Source organism: Lepisosteus oculatus, chromosome 3, assembly GCF_040954835.1.
Source record: "Lepisosteus oculatus isolate fLepOcu1 chromosome 3, fLepOcu1.hap2, whole genome shotgun sequence".
Lineage (NCBI taxonomy): Eukaryota > Metazoa > Chordata > Actinopteri > Semionotiformes > Lepisosteidae > Lepisosteus > Lepisosteus oculatus.
In genome coordinates, this window is record NC_090698.1 from 56948198 (window position 1) to 56969459 (window position 21262).

A 21262-nucleotide genomic window follows, 5' to 3' on the forward strand; every position below is an offset into this window, starting at 1 on the left:
AAAAAAAATTAATGAAATACCCATCTCCCTATTCTAAATATGCATCAACTAACCATGGGAGGCCGTTTTTAACATAGGGATTCTCTATACAGAAAATCAGAGTTGAACTAAAGTAAGAGCGGCGAGATCTCTTAACAATGTCAAAATACTCAACTTGAACCTGATATTAAAGGCTGATTGGAACAAGGATCTCTCACCTAGCATGCACTTTCTTCTGTCTTTCTGTCTCTTCCCACGTCCTTCTCTCTGTCTTCTGTGTCCTTTTATGCTGTTTTCCTGAACTGTTGATGACCCTTATTCTTTTACCAATTCATTTGATCAATGTGTTTCAGAGACCACATACTGTACAACTCTGCAGATATCTCATCTTCCACACATGGTTTCTGCCTGCTTTAAAGCTCCTGGGAACTGTAAATGTTGACACTAGCTAGGTGTTGACCATCGTCTCTAAATTCTTAACACAACAGGCCCTTACAATAAGCAACAGTACTTTTTCTTATTGTTCACTGAAGACTGAGATATGGCTGATTTTATTCAATACAATTAATCTGCGACTCAAATGTTTTTTGAAAAAAGTACACAAACTGAATGTAACACTACATGCTTAGAAAAACACACTACACATTTACCTCAAAGGATTTTTAATATTAAACTTTAAAAACTGACATATCTAAAGTAATAAAACCCATTAGCATGCAAACCAGTTTCTAACACAGTTATAGCATTTCTCCTAGGAGAACTCATATGTTATGGTTTGTGACCTTAATGTAATCCGAATAGGAAATGAGAGCTAAATTAGTAATGCTCTGCAAGCAGCACTAAATATAATGCTAGAGGCTACATCTTCCTGCCATTTAAATTTCTTTGGTGTTCAACCAAAAACCAAATCTGCTCCCAGATGTGTTGGGAGACATTAACATTTACTAAATACAATGCTGTCAAGCTGTGATGTTTATTTTTGCTTTTCACTTTTGATTGCATTTCACTTCCATTACAGCCATCGCTTACTCATTACAGCTGACAGAACTGCACTTTCCTGAAAGTGGTCAAAAAGTCATTTTGCCATTTGTCTCTCCACGCCCTCAAAATCCAGCAATGACGACTCCAGATAGTTTTTCATTCAAGGCTGTATTATATTCAGTTTCTCCAAAGAGCTCAGACAAATGTTATAGAACAGCAAACATAAGGACACTTTCATTAACCTTTGCCGACTTCCAGCTACTCTGAAATAAATCAATGTACTGTTCCCAAAGCCCAACACCAGAAGGTCAGAGGCTGCTGTTGTCAAGGGTCAAGCAGGTTCCATTTTAAGATACTAAAGTAGATGGGGCCATATCAAGTTCAGGTTCATGTCTTCTTTTAGACTGTGTTGAAAACCTCATTATCATAAGATCAAGTCATTGGTCAGCATCTGCTTAAGAAATATTATAAAAAAACATGGTGGGACATTTCACACATTACTTATTTTAGAGAAATTGTGTTGTAAAAATATTTGTGCAGTAAGTTCTGCACAAGGTGAATAAAAGGGTTTTAGATGTACAGGGTTTTTGTGAAAATATTTAGAAAATATTTAGGAACACAGAACATTTAGTAAACTATAACAATCTAAATCTTTAAAACTATTTACAAATATAAAAGGCTCCACGGCCGAAACGTTGTGTCTTCTTTCCTCTCTTTTCAGCATGGAATAAACCTATTACTTGTTACAATGTATTTCAGTCAGGCAGATACCAAATGCAGGGCAAACTAAGTCAGTTTATAAAGCCATCTAGAACTGGTCCACAGCAAACTAATGCAATTAGGCAATCATAGAATATTTATACCCATAAACAAATGGATAGCTTCAGAGAAACTTTGACTAAGAGTAATGTCTTCATTTTAAAAAAATAAATACCTTTAATGTTACGATTATTATCATAAAATATTGAAAAGCTATTTAAAAATGCATGCCTTTTTAATATAACCCACACCATGGACAATGGCTTAAAATGATTTTCTGTGTAATTAAATAAAAATACAAAGTATGGAGTTCACCAATCTCTAACAAATTTTTAAAAATCAAAGTTATGTAAGAGTTTTATAATCGACTTGAAAAGCAGAAAGTTTTCACCTAGAGGGTGACATTTCAATAAAATGTGAAGGAAATAATAGAATACTTCTTAACTGAGTCATGATGCTACACTTAAGAATTTTCAAAGCCTGTATTACCCAGCAATAATTACAGGGCCAGTGGCTACATTATGCTCATAAACTGGTCAATATAAGCATATGAGAAACATTTTAACTGTCAAAAAAGCTTCTTCTGTATTTTTTTCCTGTACATTTGCTGTGATTTACAGAGAGGTCTTGCTATTTTCAAGCAGCAATGCAGATAAAAGGTTTGGCATGATTTCTGGAAAATGATTATAAAAAAAGAAAAGCACAAAGATCTTCAACCTAATCATGTCACACAAGTGCAAAAAACATTGTGATTTATATTTTTGCTGGCTAGAGAATCTGTCAGCAATATATCTTAAACAGTATTATTCTCTCTGCAGAGCAGTCAGAGTGGAAGAGAAGTTAAGCAAAAAAAAACAGACAAGAAAAAGGAAATGGAACAGACTGGTTCGTCACTATACAAACTTTACAAAAGTTAGACTTAAAGTACTGTGTCTCTTTCATCAAGGAATGTAAGTTAAAATATAATGATTAGCAAAGAAATGTATCACTTCTAATTGTAACAGATTCATAAAGTTGTCAGGCAACTGGCTTTTTTCTGGCAGGTGCACTGACATTTTATTGAACAAACAATGATAACATTGATAAGGTAAATTACTTAACATTTGTTATCAACAGGGGCTCTACTGTGAAACTCACTGGCTACTGTTGTGTTTGGCCACCACTAGTAGCAATATAAATTGTACGTCTCTGACATTGTCAAGTACAGATGCACTGTCACCGTGCATCTGTGTTTTTAGCAAGTTACAGATGGTGTTTAGTGGGATTCTACCCAATGTGCCTCATAAACCTTGAACAAGCAATACCTCTTCACTGGTCTCTGAGCCCTAGATGCCACACACAATCTTATACTGTATATGCCTACAAATTTTAAATGGTTCTGAAGTTTTGCAGTGGCGTAGCTATCATCTTGAAAGAAAGTCATGATAACATAAGTAGCATGATGATATTCGTTTTCCTACTGGAATGTTATTACATCAAGATGAGACTGCAGGAACAAAATATTGCTGTTAAGTCGGGCTACCATCAATCACTGCAAACAAAGGTCAACAGCGATCTAATACTCCTGCCCAGACTATCACTTGGACTTCCCTATCCACTGATTTGTTGTGCATAATAATGAATTTATCGTTCTGCACATCACACTTTTGGACAACCATCAGGGTCGTCTACACAAACCCTTGATCCTCCTGAGGTGACACCTTCAACATACCAAAGGCTCAAAGATGTTGTTCTCTTCAAAAGCAGAGCACATTGATTCCTATTTGTGATTTTCCTTATTTCCACCAGGCTTGACATTCTACAGGTTAAATTATCTCATCAACTGTGCCAAATCAACTCTCATTACTAATGCTTATGGAGAAGTCAGAGTTAGGTAAGTACATCAAGGTCATCTGTGAATGAACAATTAGGTTTAATAAACATCCAAAATATTTTACTGAAAGCATACATGAATAAATAGTAATGTTAAATATATGCAAGAAACTTTCTTAAAATCTAATGTACTGTAATGCATTTTTAAGAAGGTCTTGTAATTTTTGTGCTGTTATTATATATTTTAGGAAATACAGATGACTATTTCATAAGGATAACACAAATCTAAAGCATGTCTCCATTAAATCCTACACTTGCTCTCTCTTGTGCATGTCAATGGATATGAGAATCACACTGGCATCTACAATATCAACTAGTGCCCGACTGCTTGTACCTATGGTCATCTGTGCTCTCTTCTTTTCCCAAGTCGGAAACTAGTTCCACGTGTTAGAATAAGCATGTTCAAAAGCTTCAGAGGATCCAGCACACCTACATACAGTATATAACAGTGGAGCAGCAGAATGTGCAAACTAAACAGTGCAGGAGATCAATGATAAGCAACTCAAATACATCTGATATGAAGCACAGTGCAATGCACTGATATATAAAATATGTCAAATGATAAAAAACGTCTGAATGACTTCCAACACTTTTATCACATCCCGGGACTACCTAGCAGTATATCCTTTAAGCTGCAGATCCCTTTGAAAGAGATCCTAGATGGGATTGAGAAATTTCTCTCTACCTGAAGGAGAGAGACATTAAAGCTAAAACACACGCAAGGATAGCTGGGATGTTCTACACTATAACCCCAGGGATGTGGCACTCATCTGAATTACTCAAAATGAGACTCTTGTTCTGAATATCTGGTTTTATAAAATTATTCAACACTGCCAAGGGGAGATGGAAGTCCTTATACAATAAATTGAATTTACAATACAAAAATATAAACAACTGGACCTTGCCTGTTAAAAAAAGAACAGGACTAAATCATTGATAACATCTGTTCAGACTCCTCAGAGAAAAAGTATTTAAGAACATTAGGCTTTTCAAAATGTTCAGGATTGCAAGCCTACTGGAAAAAATGTAGCTGGAAAGATTTCAGGTTTTTTTTTTTTATCCCTGAACAAAGCTGAAACGACCCAAGTTTTCTAGGACATTACTGTGTGACAAAATGATCTCCAGCTCAGTGGAGCTTCTTCCTGATCAAATTTACACTGGATGACACCCAACTCTGAGCCTGTCCAGTAAATCTGAATGTGCAGGTCATAAACCTGATGGAACAAATGTGATGCAATCTCATGGCAATTCTTTTAATCAAAAGAATCGCCAAGGTTTTATTTTCCTATGGAGGCTTAAAGTGTTGACTGAGAATTGGATTATTCTTGAAGCTGCAGAAGTGGTGTGCAGATTGTTTTTTGGTGTCTGTGAAGAGAAGATTGTTATAATTCCCCTCAGTATTCTTTGGGTCATCAACCCATCCTGCACTGACACACAGGTACTCCTTATTTATTTTTCATTAAAGCCAGCTATAGCCTTAGAACAGGTGGTAACAGGTCAGTGGACTTCAGAAAAAGTGTATATTTAAAGCTCTGGTGACCAGGAGCTACACATGCATAGTACACACAAAATCAGATTACATATTTTTAAAAACAATAGGATTACACAAACGTAAAAACTGATAATATTTCCTGACTTCAAATATTTTTCAAGGAAAACAGAAGTTTGTATAAATGTAAAGTAAATTGAGAAAAAGGCATGTCATTTATCTCTCAAGAGCTCCTTTCATGGAAAAACCATCTTTTTTCATTATACAATAATTTCATTACTTGAGACAGAGGTCTGAAAAACAGCCACAGGGCAACTATGGAAGAGGTGGGTCATTCCGTGTCAAATCAATAAAGATTATGAAAATGTCACCATACATCTCAGGTCTGAATGAAAATTGACAACATTAGTAAAGGCAATTTTATGGAAAAATCTTAAGCTTGAGAAGTTATCTATGATGGGGTATTAAGATATATCTTAATGTTATATGTTATAACCTCCTACAATCTCTTTTCCAGTTCTGTGTCTTTTCAGAACTTTCAAAAGTTTCTGTGTGTGATAAACTAGATTAATTGATATCAATACAGATTTTTAGTCACAGAATCTAAAACTTCAACATAATTGTAAAACAGACTTTTCATGATTAAATAGAGTTACAGTGCGTCATCAAGGGATTTTCTTAGCTGTGTGCTGTCGGGTAAAAAATGATGTGGCGTAGGTACTATTAAGCTGAGTTTAAAACACAAGGGCGTCATAACATTAATCTAACTCTGGGTAAAATTATTTTCCGATCTTTCTCAATTCCTGAGACAGAAAGTTACATGGGGGAAACAACTTTTTTCTACTACATTTTTAGGATATGTGCTATTCCAATAAGGGCAAAGAAAGCAATTTCTTGATAAAAATGCAAATATGTCTTTTGATAGATTGCTTACTTTGGTAGAATTGGGTTCTGTTTTAAATACACATATTAAATTATTAGGGGTACAGTGCTAATGTAACTCCTGATCCTATTAATTTTAGATTTAAATTCCAGTATCCAAATACTTAAAATAATCTGCACTGCATTTTTGGTGGTGTTTCAAATACTTGTACTTTTCATATATTTGTACAAAAAATGCACTTCACATGAAAAACCTGAATACATTCAGGTGCAGAAATGGTACATGTGCAGATATTTCCCGTGGGAAAAGGTATAAAGAAGTCACCAGTGGTGATAATGTTTCTTCTATTATCTTTCTATAGTCAGCTGTAGCAGGAATGCACGTCATATCAGGGGTAGCCATCCCTGACCCTGGAGATCCCTGATCCAGCAGGTATTATAGATAAGAATTAACTCAGCAATTTCCAAACACATGGAACAACTGAAGGAATTAAGCATGTGGGAGTAATCACAGAATGGTCTGGTGCGCACAGTGATATACTGGCAAGTTCATGCACCAGTGCGAACCCTCAAGACTGTGGTCATGGCCAATGCAGTTAGATGAATGCCATGTACCTGTTGATCACATCCTGTGTTGTTTATCTTTTTCTTACCTGACTGATAACAGTGGGAAGCTGTACAAACTTGAAAAAGCAGAAAAAGAAAATAGAAACAGTACATCTTATTTGTTTGCACCTAAAAAAGTTAAATACATCTGGGCTTATACCATTTTCCTCATTCACTATTGGAGGCTACATGGGTTATTTGAGGTCAGAATGTTTGTTTCTCCCTATAAATGTCATTAAACGCAGGAAAATATTTGTTTTTCCTTTACATGCACAATAATTAGTTTGACATAAATATGGCGGTGAATTAAAGGAGCAGATAAAAACAAATCTGAAAACCTCTGGGGCACCCAAACTAAGAATTGTGAAATGCTAAAATATCTTTTTGGAGCAAAGGGGTTGTAACAAGCTGGTATTAGATCAAGATTGACAGCAGTTGGCACTATTTAACACTTAATTAATAAAAAAGTATTTAACACAACCAAGGTCACACAATAAATTATCTACTTAAAGACATGCTTCCAGCTTCAAACGCTTTTATTCAGAATTTCCTTGACACTCATTGGAATCATTTTTTAAAAAACAAAATATTGACATTAAAAAAGGGCAAAAAAAAAGCTTTGTTAACACAAAAGTGTTTATCTTGGGATTAAAGACCCCAATTGAAATATGATATACAGCAGGATCAATGTTACACTTTGCTTCTCATCTCATTAAAAAAACCTTATTACCCACTGTGCCCAAATTTAATCATTAAATTTTGGTTCCAGAGTTCTCCATCGTCAATCATGGTTCCAGAGACTACAGTTGTCAATCATTATGGCAGTGCCACACTTTATTTCAAAGTTTTAAACTTTTTTTAAAAATACATTTTTCTTCAGAGCTGAAAAGGGGTAACCCTCCTATAACATACCATATCAAAGGAACTATAGGAATGGCCACTAGCTCAAATTTCACATACTCCCATAACATTGACTTTACTAACATTGTACTGACATTCAACCAAATTTGAGATCTAGGCTGACAGAAGCTGATGTTTTTTTCCCTAATCTTTGTCAGGAAATTTAAAATCTCCTTAAAAGCAAACATTTCATCGTATAAGACAGCTTTAAAATTCATCTCAATTTGCTGGTCTGTAGCATACTTTACTCCTATTGCTGTCTACTTGGAATGTTTTTTTATAAACAATACAGATTCATAGACCCCTGGGCATTTTTATATTGGATTACGATTAAACGGATAATATATAAAACTCTTTCATACCTTCACAAAGCTCGTAGGTACCTACCCAAAATAAACAAAAGTCCCTTTGTCATTCAAAAGTCGTATACTCTGATCAAGTAACACTTCAGCAAAATTGACAACCCAGGAAACAGCCCTAGCTACACTTGTGCATTAAGTGGACAATGTATAATCAAAAGAGAAAGACGAGATGAACCTCTTAGAAAATCAAACTAGTCAAAGCAGACCTTGCACTCTAACCTGCAACACTTCAGGCACAACCCACTTATTATTTATTATTTCGTTAGGGATTTAGCAGCAACTTCAAACAGCTGGACCTGCTCCGTTTGACAGGTGGAATAAATTTATATTTAAATAATACTCACATATAATTAAATCAGATGGCTTATCCACTGACATTTCTAGTAAGAATGTATACATATCCAGTTCAATAAATTCTGAAAAGAACTACAGGAAGCACAACATAATTCTCAAAAACAAATCCTGGTTAGTAAAGATTATTTCTAACAATTCCATATTCCACAATTGGTTTTCTGCCTTTTCTGAGAAAACTATGCTTATACAATGAATTTAAAAGGCAGAACTACCCTCGCCTCAGCCCTCCATATTAGACCTATATGATTCTGAAGCACTTGGCAACAACAGTGGATAAATAATTAAGAAAGGAATCTTTCTAAAACAGCATTTAGATTAAACTATTCCAGATATGACAAGGTTAAAAATAACATGGGGAGCACAGGAATACAAAAAGATACAGTTGAGACAGATATACCAGGACAAGCAGAAAGATTTTTGGCTTAACCTAACCTAAAGTTGCTTGAAAAAGCTCACTAACCTTTAAATAATAACTTCCAAATGACAGAAGAATTTCAGTCAGGGTAGGCTATGCTATTATTATAATAAATGCATATCTATGCCAACCAATCATTTCCAAAGCCCCTCTGGGTTCCAATATGTGAGAGTCAATTTTTATTAATAGTGGTGTGGCCCACAGTCTACTTTTTCATTATTTGCGTTTTACATAAATTCTTGTTCATGAAAGTAAACTAAAGTAACGATATACAGCAATAAAAATGAAATGAAGGCTAGGTATTTTATAAATGTCCAGTGAGAACCTGGAATAATGTTTCCATGTTAGTCAGCTACTAAAACATCCAATAAATCATAAGGGTCTGTCAACTGACCCTTGGCTTCCAGCAAAAATGCCACCACTCACCCCTTTCAAAGGTGGCATTAAATCTCAAGAACACACCAAACAAGAAGGAAAAATAGTTCCCAAACCCAAAGAAAGTCACTGATGGACACCAGAGAGCTTAAGACGTGAAACTGAGATCACATTCCAACAGTGCTTAAGGATATGATAACTAAGCTGTGTCAGGTACTACAGTGACAGGGTCACTTTACTGATTCAGACGAGTACATCCCTTCAGAACGCTAGCTTGTATGGTCGTATGTATTTGTAATACAGAAACATAACTGTTTTTACAGAAATATACTCGGAAAAAATATTTGTTTTACATTCATACTGCACTCAAGATCACACACAAGAAGTATGTGCATGTTTGTGTCTGTGTGTGTGACCTGCGATGGGCTGGTGTCCAGTCCAGGTCATATCCCTGGCTCTGCAGAGTTTTCAAAGTATCCATGAAGCAGACAGCGAGGCAACAAAATCTGCATAATTCACCTGAATATATTCTAAAGTTGAATATAGAATCTAAAGTTGTATGAAAAAAGCAGCTAATAACATTAAATTTACTACAATAAGATCACAACTTACACATTTATGTCTTCTAAGTGCCTTAGTGGTATAAAATGAATGTCTTGAAAATATACTGTGATACTATTTATAACATACTGCCATGTTTTTAATACCTCCCGGTATTGAGCAAGTCAAATAAAAAAGATGGTCTACAGATTAAGTCCTTGAGTCATAAACATGAAATAAACAATAAACTATCTCTAACTGACAATATAAAAGAAGGTGCACGAAAAGATGCATGAAACTGGACTGGAACAGGATTTTCCAAATTGGCTGCAGCCATTACCCATCTGTTGGGATCAAGTCCTGAGGATCTAATGAGGTCTCTTTGGTGTACGCGAGCACTTAAGTTGAAGAAGTGTCATGAGGAGGCCTGACTGCAGTATGGGAACAGGTAAAGGTTTATTCCATGCTGAAAGGAAAAGAAATGAAACATAACTTTTCATCTCTGGTACCCTTCTTCACACACCTGAGGAATGCTCCACAGCCGAAAAGTTTTGTTTCATTTCTTCTCCTTTCGGCATGGAATAAACCTTAACCTGTTCCTTTGCTGCCTACACATGCTGACACAGTTACTGAAACCTACTCAAACTGGCTGCAGTATGTACAACGTCCTGGTATGAAGGCTATAAAACTACCTTCATTTGTTCCATCATAACTGAGACTCCAATAGGCTGGAGAAACACCACAATGACAATGCCATCTACTCGGCAACACATTATGCCATATCTAAAATATACAGTGTTTTCTGTACCTGTTTAATAAAGCTCATGTCTCTGTCTTACATATTCATTTGATCATATTGAATAGGTTTCAACCTCAATTCCTATCTTTTTTGCTTCTTAAGAACAGATAAAAAAAGGAAGCATTCAGTATGCTTCGCATTTACTGCTGTTAAGTTTCAAACTGCGTTCAAAGTTCTTCTCTTGATCTGTTAATATCACTGCAACATTATCTCTCATTAATTCTCTGGTCAGCTGACTGCATGTGTTTCTATGGGCTGTGCAAGATCTTCTAATTCATGGTCAATATGCACATCCCTTACTCATAAGGGCCTGAGAAATTAGCTTTAAAATGGCGCACCTTAACTCTGGGACACTCCGTCGCTCACTTTTAAAAAGCTCCTACAACTTTTTTGTTCAGATCTTAATCTAAGAACCATCTGTTTTTCTGGGATTTACGTTAGCCTGCTAAATTTTAAAGTGAACAATGTGACATTTGTTCCCAAACTGTGCACATGCAATCATGCAAACCACCTAGTTTTGTTTTTTTCACCCAAAAATAACAAAAGAAACAATAATAACGAACATTCATACTGTGGTTTGTGTTTTGTAGTAATAAAAAACACTGCTTACCAACCTAGACATCATTAATCATACAGTATTATAAGTACAGTACAGTAATCACTTAATTAGCTTTTTATGTAATTACAAAAATGCACTCAAAATGTCAATTTTCTTAACACCTTTAGGGTCCACAAAAGTCTAAAAAAAAAATTTCCTACACGGAAAGTAAGAGCGCACAATGCACGAAGCAAGACGTATTACACAATGGTACGTCTTAAACTGTTTCACACGTCTCTCGTGCCACTCCGTATGTGCTGGCTCTCAACCATACCACTTAGTGTAATGTGAGCCATACACTCAACATGAAAAGAGTCGTATGACGCTTTCCTCTTCACTCTTTACATTTGGCAGAGGTATTGCATTTTTTCATATTGCTTCTTCACAGTTTCAAACTTGGCTTTCGTTTGTTCAAATGTGGGTAAGCATTCCCATGCTTTGTAGTATCCAATTCCATAAAAAGAACATTTGTGAACAAGTGGTACTGGTGTACTGTATACAGTTTTGGTCACAGGAAGATATTGCTGCACTGTTACCTAGAGAAAAGAAATTGGTTCATTCCAGAACTTAAAAAATTAAGTCCTACACTGACAAGCTGAAAGAACTGAACTTTTTCAGTCTTGAATAAAGAAGTGTACAACGCAGTAAACATTTAAAACTAAGAATAGGAGGCAGGTCTTCACACAAAACATTGTGGGTGTGGAACAAGCTACTCAGTCATGTCGTTGAAGCAGATACGCTTGCCGCCTTCAAGAAAGAATTGGATGAGATCCTGGGACAACAAACTACTAACTACCAGACTAGCTGGAAGGTCAAATGGCCTGCACTAGTTCAAAATCATTCTGACGTTTTTATGTATTTTTCTTCTAAGACTTAAAATGTACTGGAAAATTAAGTTTTTAACTTCCAATATATTCACAGACACATTGTGCTAATGATCCTCAGAGTCCTTAACCTAGCACTAAGATGACTCACCCCATAAAAAGATGCAATGTGATATAAAAAATGATCGATTAATAAGTTTCCAGGGACAATTTACTCTCTTTTTCAATATTATATTACATTTTCAATAGATCATTTTAGTAGTAATGCATTTCTGCAGGCACAAGAGGACTAAGAGTTCACACTGAAATTATGATGTGGAGGATACAGAATTAAAAATAAGCATTCATGTTAACCTTAGGATCATTTTCATCCAGGCTGTAATGATTAACCCCACAATCCAATCAGGTTTTTTTAGGCTTCTGTTCATAACTCTATATTGTAACAATAAATAAATAAACAAACATTTTCATACATAATGAGAATGTGTTTTTTTTTAGATTTTCAAAAGGTTCACTTGCAAGTGTTTTTTTATCGTAAAGTGAATGCTAAAACAGAGAAAGAGTAAAAAACAGAATTCTGAAACCATCTAAAAATAAACAGGTGGTGACAGTATCAATCAGACTACATTTAAAACAGTAACAGTATACAACTCATCACACAGATTTTTACAACAGGTCCACTTATAACGGGTAAACAACACAGGCTGAAATGGTAGAATGACTTCTCACTCTAGAAAGAAGATGTTAGCTTCGGTCCAGTTTTCCACTTCCCAATTAGTGTACAGATGTCTGAAGAGACAGCTCTGACAGTTATTACAGGTGCAAATGACAGCCATTTCCAAGCTGGTACTTACTCTGGTAAGGTGAATGACCCCTTGGGATGTAACCGAGCAGCCCATAAACCCGACAAATTGCAGCTCCGGACAGTGCTCAGCAAATGCTTTTACTGATTTATCTGTCACCTGTGAGGAGCAAAATGAGAGAAAGAGATGAGACTACATGCAACCTGTATAGGAATATCGCAACGAATAATGACTGTCAAAGCAGGAACATTTGTTGAATGCACTGCAGCTCACCCAAGTCATCAGGGTGCTAACAGCTCCGTAATTTGTAGGCAAGACTTATGAGAAGGTGAGTAATTTAACTGGGCAACTACTTTTATGCAACTCCTTATGAAATCAATGACTTGAAGACAAAAAGCTTTCTGTAAAATAAACTGTTATGGTTTACTGTGTAATATATAATCTTACATTTCATTATCAGAAACATTCTGGGGGGACATTCTGAAAGGTTTAAAACAAGTCACCGCCACAAACTATAATCTTGCTAGTTCTACTCTGCTGCTCTAAAGAAACTGTACATTTCATCCCCGACTTGTTTTTCTGCATCCAAAAAGCAACCTTTTCTCTTCCTCATGCTTTTAGTGAAATCTCTAATTCAGTTACATCAGGCTTTTATTTTATTACCATTTTCAACATTGTTTCATTTTAGCAACCTCTCTCTCCTGACAGTTATATAGATTGCACCATTAACTAATGCTAATAAATTCTCAAGGGGCAAATAAATTATGGGGTAAATCCTTTTTTTTTTTCGTATCCGGTAATGGTTATTTTCCCATAGGTATTACATTTTCTTTCTTTGCTCTCATAATGTAAACCAATGTTTAAGTTCCTCTTTAGTTTCCAAAGCATGTACCAAATCTACCGCGAGAAGCACTATGCAGTCCATGGTATGTCAGTGCATATAAATCTGAAATCCATCTATGTACTGTACACTGTAAGTGTTGACATTAGAATGTACCCTGTAATTCCATTTTTAGCAATCCTGAAGGTCACTGCCTGATACTCTGCTCTTTTAGTATATTAGTTTTTTTTAAATGCCCCCAGGATATTATACAGCCAGAGGCTCAATGCATTGTCAAGTGTGCCTTTCTTTGAAGTTAACTACTATCTATCACCACAAAAAAATAAGTCCAGCAAAAAGCCCAAACCATTCATGACCTTTCAAGAAGGTAAAAGATAAATATTTCTTCAAAGAACACGAATAAATAATAGAGAGAAAATGTTTTACTTTGCTTAACACATTTAATATGAGAAAGACATGTTTCCAAATGTTTCCAAAGAATGACCTTAGTAAACTTCACTTTGAGATACAGCAACTTTTCTTTAGAGAGAATGTGCATTAGTTAACAGCTGATGTCAACCTCTAGGTCACAAACTGCGAAAACGAAATCTACACCAGAGAGAGAGGCAAAACAAAGAAAACGTTTAAAAAACAAACTTCAGTAAAACTTCATATCCCCCACCACCACCACCCTGGTTTCACTGGAGCCTTGCTCTACAAATCTATTTCCTTCCTTTGGAAATATATTTCCATCGGTAATTGTATGACACTCATACAGGTGTACTGCTTAAAAACTAAAAAAACTGAATATCATGTTACTATCTCATCTATGCAACCTGAAATTACATGGCTAAGAAAAACATTGAAACAAGTAAACATGCTAAATGGTTAACATTTTACCAACATCCTTCTTATTTTTTAGTCAGAAGAAGTTCTTCATGCAAAAAAAACTTCAGTAAGCAACTGACTTAATCAGTTTCAACAGAATTAAAGCATTATCGTCCTCCAGCTGTACTAGAAAGAACCTCTTGTCGACAAGAGTATAGGAATCACATTACCTCCGACCATTAGCGCTCACTCAGAAATCTGTAATAATTTGATTGCTAGTTCAACCTTCACTGACATTCATTCATTCTGTATGGTACAACGTTCTAACATCATATCAACAATGTGCAGAGATTTTTAAGTTATGCACTATGGCTTACGAATGGGAAAGATACTGGCTTGGAACTAATAGCATATACAGTAGATATTTTTTCTACTTATTACAAAGATATATGAGAAAATACAATTGGCTAAATGGCATTAAATAATCTGCCAGAATTCTATGGCAGAATTATTGATCTTTGTTAATATCCAGGTTATGTACATGGAAAAAAATACATTAATGTGAAAATGTATTACATCAAAATTTGTCACTGGATTTTGCATACAAAAAAAATATTTCATCACATAAACTGGTTATTTTATTGGGAGCACATTTTAAATTAGACTGATTTACTAAGAGTAAAACACAGCATTTGTTTTAAGCATGTTTGGGGACATTAGTTACTAAGAAAAAAAATGTGATTATAATCCAATGAAAGTCTCAAGATGACCATATATAAGGTAATATAAACATAAACATATAAGTTAATAACAAATTACCTTTATAATAATTATATAATAATTTATAATAATACAAGGTAATAAGAAATACCCGTGGAAACTTGCATTGTGCTTTTTTATGATGCTGATATACATTATTTATTTTGCTCACATAGGACATTCAGTAGGAAATATGTCAAAGTCTCATAGTGAGGTACAACATGACTAATACAGTTGTTTTTTTTAAAGGTGAGGCTCATTAAAACAGAAAAATGTTCATAGTTCAAGCACATTTGTGACCAAGTATTGTTGTTTACATCCCCTTCTCTGTGTTCTTTAAAACTGAGCAGCCCACAGACATTTACTAGAACATATCTTTTTACCATTATTCATTTTATTTAGGCCTAATGGAAATGCTATAGTCTGGTGAATATTAAAAGCTGGCCCTGATATTGAAGAACAAAATAACAATCACATTAAAAACTGAAAATAAATAAGCTAGTCTTCAAGGGATCTTCTGACTTAACCTACGACAGAGGCACAGTTTACTAGAATGATCTGAGCTCCTGCAAAAAGAGCTTTTATGACACAGATTTCTGAGTACAGCAGTATAAGGCCTTTTGCTCTTTACTGGAGTATAATATCCCACCAAAGAATGTTGGCAGAAGCACTTCTCATTAATGTGACAAAACCTTCTAACAACAGGCGTCTGTTGTACTCTACCAAAACTGTATGGTTAGACCACAGCTTTTGATCTGAAAACCACTTGAGTTTATGCCAATCATCAGCTCCTGCTGACCTTTTCCAACTTGACCTGATGAGACTGTGGTTGTCAGATGAAAAACAGTCTCACAGTTTACAGTGTAAGCTGTAAGGGAAAACACAGACACTTCATTTTGAAGCCTGAGAAATAAAACATTGAGGCTCAAGCCAGAAAACTGCATGGATCTAACTGTTAAATCCATCTGTTCTCTGCTCATATATTGAATAACTGAGAACAAGTCATAAACAGCTTGCTGGTGTTTTCTACATGCATATACCAGCTAGAGTTTAGGGTGAGTGACTCTTAAGAAAGGTACTGCTTGTTCTTTAACATCCTGTAGAAATAAATTGCCTATGCTAGAACAAGCACAGTTTAGATAAGTGTACCTGTACAGTACATACTTAGTTTTAAACTCTTAATTGTTGCTATAAATTGGACTTCAAAGGCAACAAATATTTTCTTTTGGTGCTGAGAATAGCTCCGTTGAGAGCCCGATGTGAGCACACACTTGTTTCCTGCGTTGTACTATATTAGCTCAGTAACTCTTACCATTCTTTTATGATTCCTTGTGTTGTCATAAAGGTTATCGCTAAAGCTTTGAATAGGATAAAAACCCTGTGAAAAGAACAAACCGTGCAGCGTGCAGCCCGACTTATGTACACCATCCCCGCTGCCAGCTTACAGCAAAAAGGTATGGATCACTGTAATTCTTGCAAAGCTGCAATAACACTCACTTCCCCATGGAGAAAAGTAATGAGGGGAGGTCTTTGTTAGGATTACAGTGGATTCTAAAGTCCTCCTTCCCGATATTAAGAAATTTATCTGATTCCTCACAGCCCATCTTCAGCATACAACAATGTGCTGGTCACCTAGGATCAAACTTGACATTTTCTAAATGACAAACCGACTCCTTTTCTTCTGCCAAAAATCGTGTTTGAAAAACATAAAAGGCACCGAAGGTGTGCGTGAAAACAATTCACTGTGATAAGAAGCAGCAAAGAGCATTTCTGATTATCTGAAACTCTAATCAGCTGCACCAATTTAATTTTTTAACAGGACCCAGGCCTGTTCTGATTTAATAGAGGGTAATTATGTTTGAAATAACATGCAATGCAACACTGGATACAAGCTGCGAATGCAAATGCTGGCTGTCCTGCCCTGGAAAGCCTGTTACGTTTTATTCTGTCAAGTATGTTTTTGCAAATGGAGTGGAAATTACACAACTGGGGGCCAAGTTCCTTACTCAAATCTCTGTGTACGGTTCAGGCCCTGGAGAAAAGTAGGTGACAAGGTGGTCTACATTAGACAAAATATCTCATCATGCTTGAAATATTAGTAGTCAATACATACATTTGATTTTCAAATTCAAAACTTAAAAGGTTCCCCCCTAAAGCTTCCATCTCAGAAAGGAGGGAAAAGCAATATTCCCCAATATTCAACTCTGAATGGCGCCCAGACTGTGAACACCACTCCAAATAAGAATCACTGCTTGTCCCCATACATACACACAGAGATTAGAATGAAATAGAAGTTTAATAGTAGTTTCTCCGAGGAACATTTCTAACAAGAAATTCACCCCTCTGTTCAGGTTTATCCCTAGCAACACAGTTTGATGACAAAGCTTGCCAAATATTTCTGACTAGAAGCTGAGCAGACAGGTCAATATTTCTATTTTACTCACATCAATATCTGGAGCCCTCAATCAGTTCTAATAACAAAATGGAAGAAGGCATACAACTAAGCATTCTTTCCGTCTGATAAGCAGTACAGAACTAGGATCCCCGAAAGAATGAGTCTAGATTTTATCACTGGTATAATACATTAAACTCTGACAGGTATATTGTCCATCCATACTTTAAACAGGTCCTTCACCCATTAAGAAATGCTCTCTTGAAATGAAAGGAAATGGTTTCACAAGGTGCATAGTTCCAGAAGATCTTACAAAATAGATATATTTCTTTTCCAGTTGATCTTACAACACTTACATTTCAAGTCAGAGAGTCTGCTTTTTATAAAAATATAGTATTCCAATCACAATATTATTACTTTCTTGGTGCTAATATGTTCCACTCTGAAACATAAAAAGGCAGCATTCTGTTTGGATATGTTTCAGGATGAAGCACCAGCTGTATTAAATTAGACATCTCCACTATAGGATTATGAAGCATTTTCCAGCAAGCAATATCGCTTAAAGCAATTAGCATGAAGTTATTTTCCTTTACTACTTATTAAAGGTTAAGGGGCTCCTGACCAATTTAATCATCTGAAGATCCCTTACATTATTGTCACTGGGGAATGAGAGGAGTGACAGATTGGTAATTAACTCAGAGAAACAGAGAAAATAGCAAGTTCTTACTCAGACTCACTATGGCTCCAACCTTTCGTTTCAAACTTTAATTGAATCAATCTAGACGAAATTGCAGCCTTGAGAATCAAATGTAATTTTTCCCCTGTTTCTGACACTAACGCTAATGGTTATCTCTATCCTTTAAAACAGAGGATACATCCGGAAAAAAAAAGAATATGGCGAATATTGCAAAGTTTTCTTTTCAAAATGTACAGTTCTGAACAGTCAGTTCAGTTATTATGCATCATCATTTGGGAGAGGGGTCGGGGTCACTTTGCAGAAACATAAATGTCACTACTTTGATGATAAAATATTTTTTCTTAGTAAATACAAGATGCAGGGAAAACAATCTCCTAGAAATCACTGTTTTCTTTCCCTTGAAAATGAAAAGATGAAAAATTCCCAACAGTGTGTCTCACCGCCCCACTTAAAGAGTCTTCTGACTGCAAGGCCAATTTTTTTTTACTTTAGTAACTGCTCATCAATTGCCAAAAACTTACAGTGCAGAGCCTATGGCAACATGCAAAAATGGGCATCCCTCATCATTAAAGGTAAATGATGGTTACAGAACATTTACATTAATCTTAAAAACAAATTACAATAATGGGAAAAATAATGGTAAAGCAGATTAATTTAATGACAATGAGGTTAAAAAGTGTTGTACATACAAATAAAATAGTGAGGAAAAAAACATTTGGAGACAAAACAGTAATGGAAACACGCGGGACCTGTCAAGTTTTCTCAACAACACATTAGACGAGGTATAAATATCTGCCCTCCTGCATGGTACATAACACCAAGCTACACACCTCTGCTGTGCTTCTGTCTTGAGCTTGTCCTTGTCAAGGCTGTTCAATATAATGGGGTAGAGTTCCGATTAAGACTCATGTGACTTATGTACAGTATTTCCATCAACCAAATACACCGATTGTTGTAGAAATATATTTGTTTCACCAAGTCCTAAGGAAAATTCGACAAAAGGTTTGACAATGTTATGAGCCACAAGGGTGGTCAGGCTGGGTGATCTATAAAATGACACAGAAGCATATACGGTATATTATTTTCTAGAATGCCAGGACTCTACCCAGGCTGTTTAAAAGTTTCTCTCTGTTTCCTGTAAACAAAGTATGTCGGTTTCAGGTTCATGTTCATTACCACCCTCTTTTTAAGCAGAAAAAAGTAAACCAGGAGCTGAGATGAAGACAAAAAAGAACAGGAGCTGATCTGTTTGTAGGCTTCAGTACCATGAACAATCCATTCTTACACTTTCCCACAGCCCTTTTCTGATAAAGCAGAACAGGGCCACCCTGATTCACACTTGCATTACAAAAACAACACTAAATTAACCCATCCAATACAGGTTTTGAAAATGTGGCGCCTATGCGTACCCATACCTGATGGGTGTATCTGTATACTACTATTGATGCTGAATTCATTCATAGCAACAGCAATCTCCATTTTACCCTAAAACACACAATAACAGCACTAGACTGCAAACACTAAAAAGCTTTTATCCCTCTTCATATAAATAATAGCTCATATTACTTTTCTGCATCAAAAGTTACCAGCAAATGTTTTGCTGGATCCAGGTGAAGAACCTTAATAACACTTTTTTAATCTTTCTTAAGATGTTTTGAGCAAACAAGCATACAGGATAGATGCTGCAGACTAGCTTATTTTGCTAGCCCTTGTCATTATAATTAATGGATTTTTTCACACTGAATTTTCTTCTGTTTCAAACTCCCGACGTAAAGGGTTTGTGAGAGAGACAGAGAGAGCAATAGTGTGCACAATTAGCAATGTTCCTGTTTAATGACATATTTCGTTAAGCTTTCTTCTTGTCCCTAACTTCCACTCGGTGTCACTGCAATTGTTTAGGCTGGATTTTAAAAACTGCTTGGCCAAGCGCAACCTGATCAGCGTTTCCCTGCGAGTGCAATTATACTGCTAAGATGTCAAACGGAGAAGGGCTGTGTGAAGCATGGAATGCACAGTGCCATTCATCAGCACAGCTCCAGCGAGGTTTGAATTCCAGGTAAACTGTTTACTCATTTTTATACACTTCAACATTAACAGGGGTTTATGGGTTCGGCGGCAAACTTTAAAGCGCATCTCTCTCTTAACAGTGCTCCAGAGGACACCCCATGAATCCGTGGAAGCGTGGACTGAAAAACGCAAAGGGGCAGTTAGGGCTGCTCAGATTAGACACAAGGCAATTCTTTCTCATTACTTTATTTGCAGACCTTAACAAGAGATGATAACTTGCAGCAATTTCAAAAAGGGTTAGCACAGCAAGTATGTGATCATTAATTTTATGTGTACGTCTGGAAGTGTATCTGTTTGCTTGCCAGCAGCAATCCCATGTTTTCTTGGAAGACAAGAAAAGGAATGAAAGTAAGCAAATCCAAATTAGTACTGGGATGTTCCATAAAATTAAGAACAGATTAAAAGTTTTTTTTTAAAAAACATCAGATTTAAAACATACATTTAGAAATGTAATAATGATAAAATATGCTGGCAACAAAAATATTGATTATTGCTAAATGTTAACCTGGGGCATTACACTCTATATGTCTAATCTGGGCATATTTTAATTATTCAAATCAATCAAGTCTAGACATATTGCAGAAAGTGAAGAAGACAGAAAAGTCACAATTAAATCTGCGCAGGTCAGATCCTGTGGCGCTATGGCAACTGTAATTAATGTAGCTTTGTCCATTGCATCTGACAGGTTGGCAGAACAGAAAAATACCTAATAGAACAGAAAACAACACAGGAGGCGAAAATAATTCTGGACAGTTAATCAGATGCAATTGTAAAAGTTTTTGCATTAAAATTGATGTGGTGTCTAAATTTATGAACACATTTTATTGCTACCTTCACAAAAGCTTAAGCGCTTTGATAGTGGCACGGAAGTCATGTTAAAAAAAAAAAGCAATCTATGCGAATGTTTCAGATGAGCCAGAATGATTGTCATTACACTGCTTTCCAACACAATAACACCTTCCATAAACACAACCTATTCCACTTTGAATTCAATAAGACTTCCTGTATAAATGAATGAGTCCTGCCGGTATGGAATCCACTGAATAATAAACAGCCATCATCATCTCACCTTGTAGGTGCTACACACCAGTTAACGTTACTCTGTTCTCCTCCTAAACACACTGTTCCAGTGCTGATTTCTGCATGATGAGGCATCCCCAT

The 21262-nt window shown here is 35.8% G+C and overlaps 1 protein-coding gene across 1 annotated transcript in view; it reads right to left on the minus strand.

Moving 5' to 3' along the window:
• The window catches only part of fbxl17 (F-box and leucine-rich repeat protein 17), a 318224-nt gene that overhangs the window by 204586 nt on the left and 92376 nt on the right, over positions 1–21262 (minus strand). Inside the window, exon 6 of the mRNA XM_006626957.3 lies at positions 12590–12697. Within this exon, the coding sequence (XP_006627020.2) occupies positions 12590–12697 (108 nt within the window). The remainder of the gene's footprint in view (positions 1–12589; positions 12698–21262) is intronic.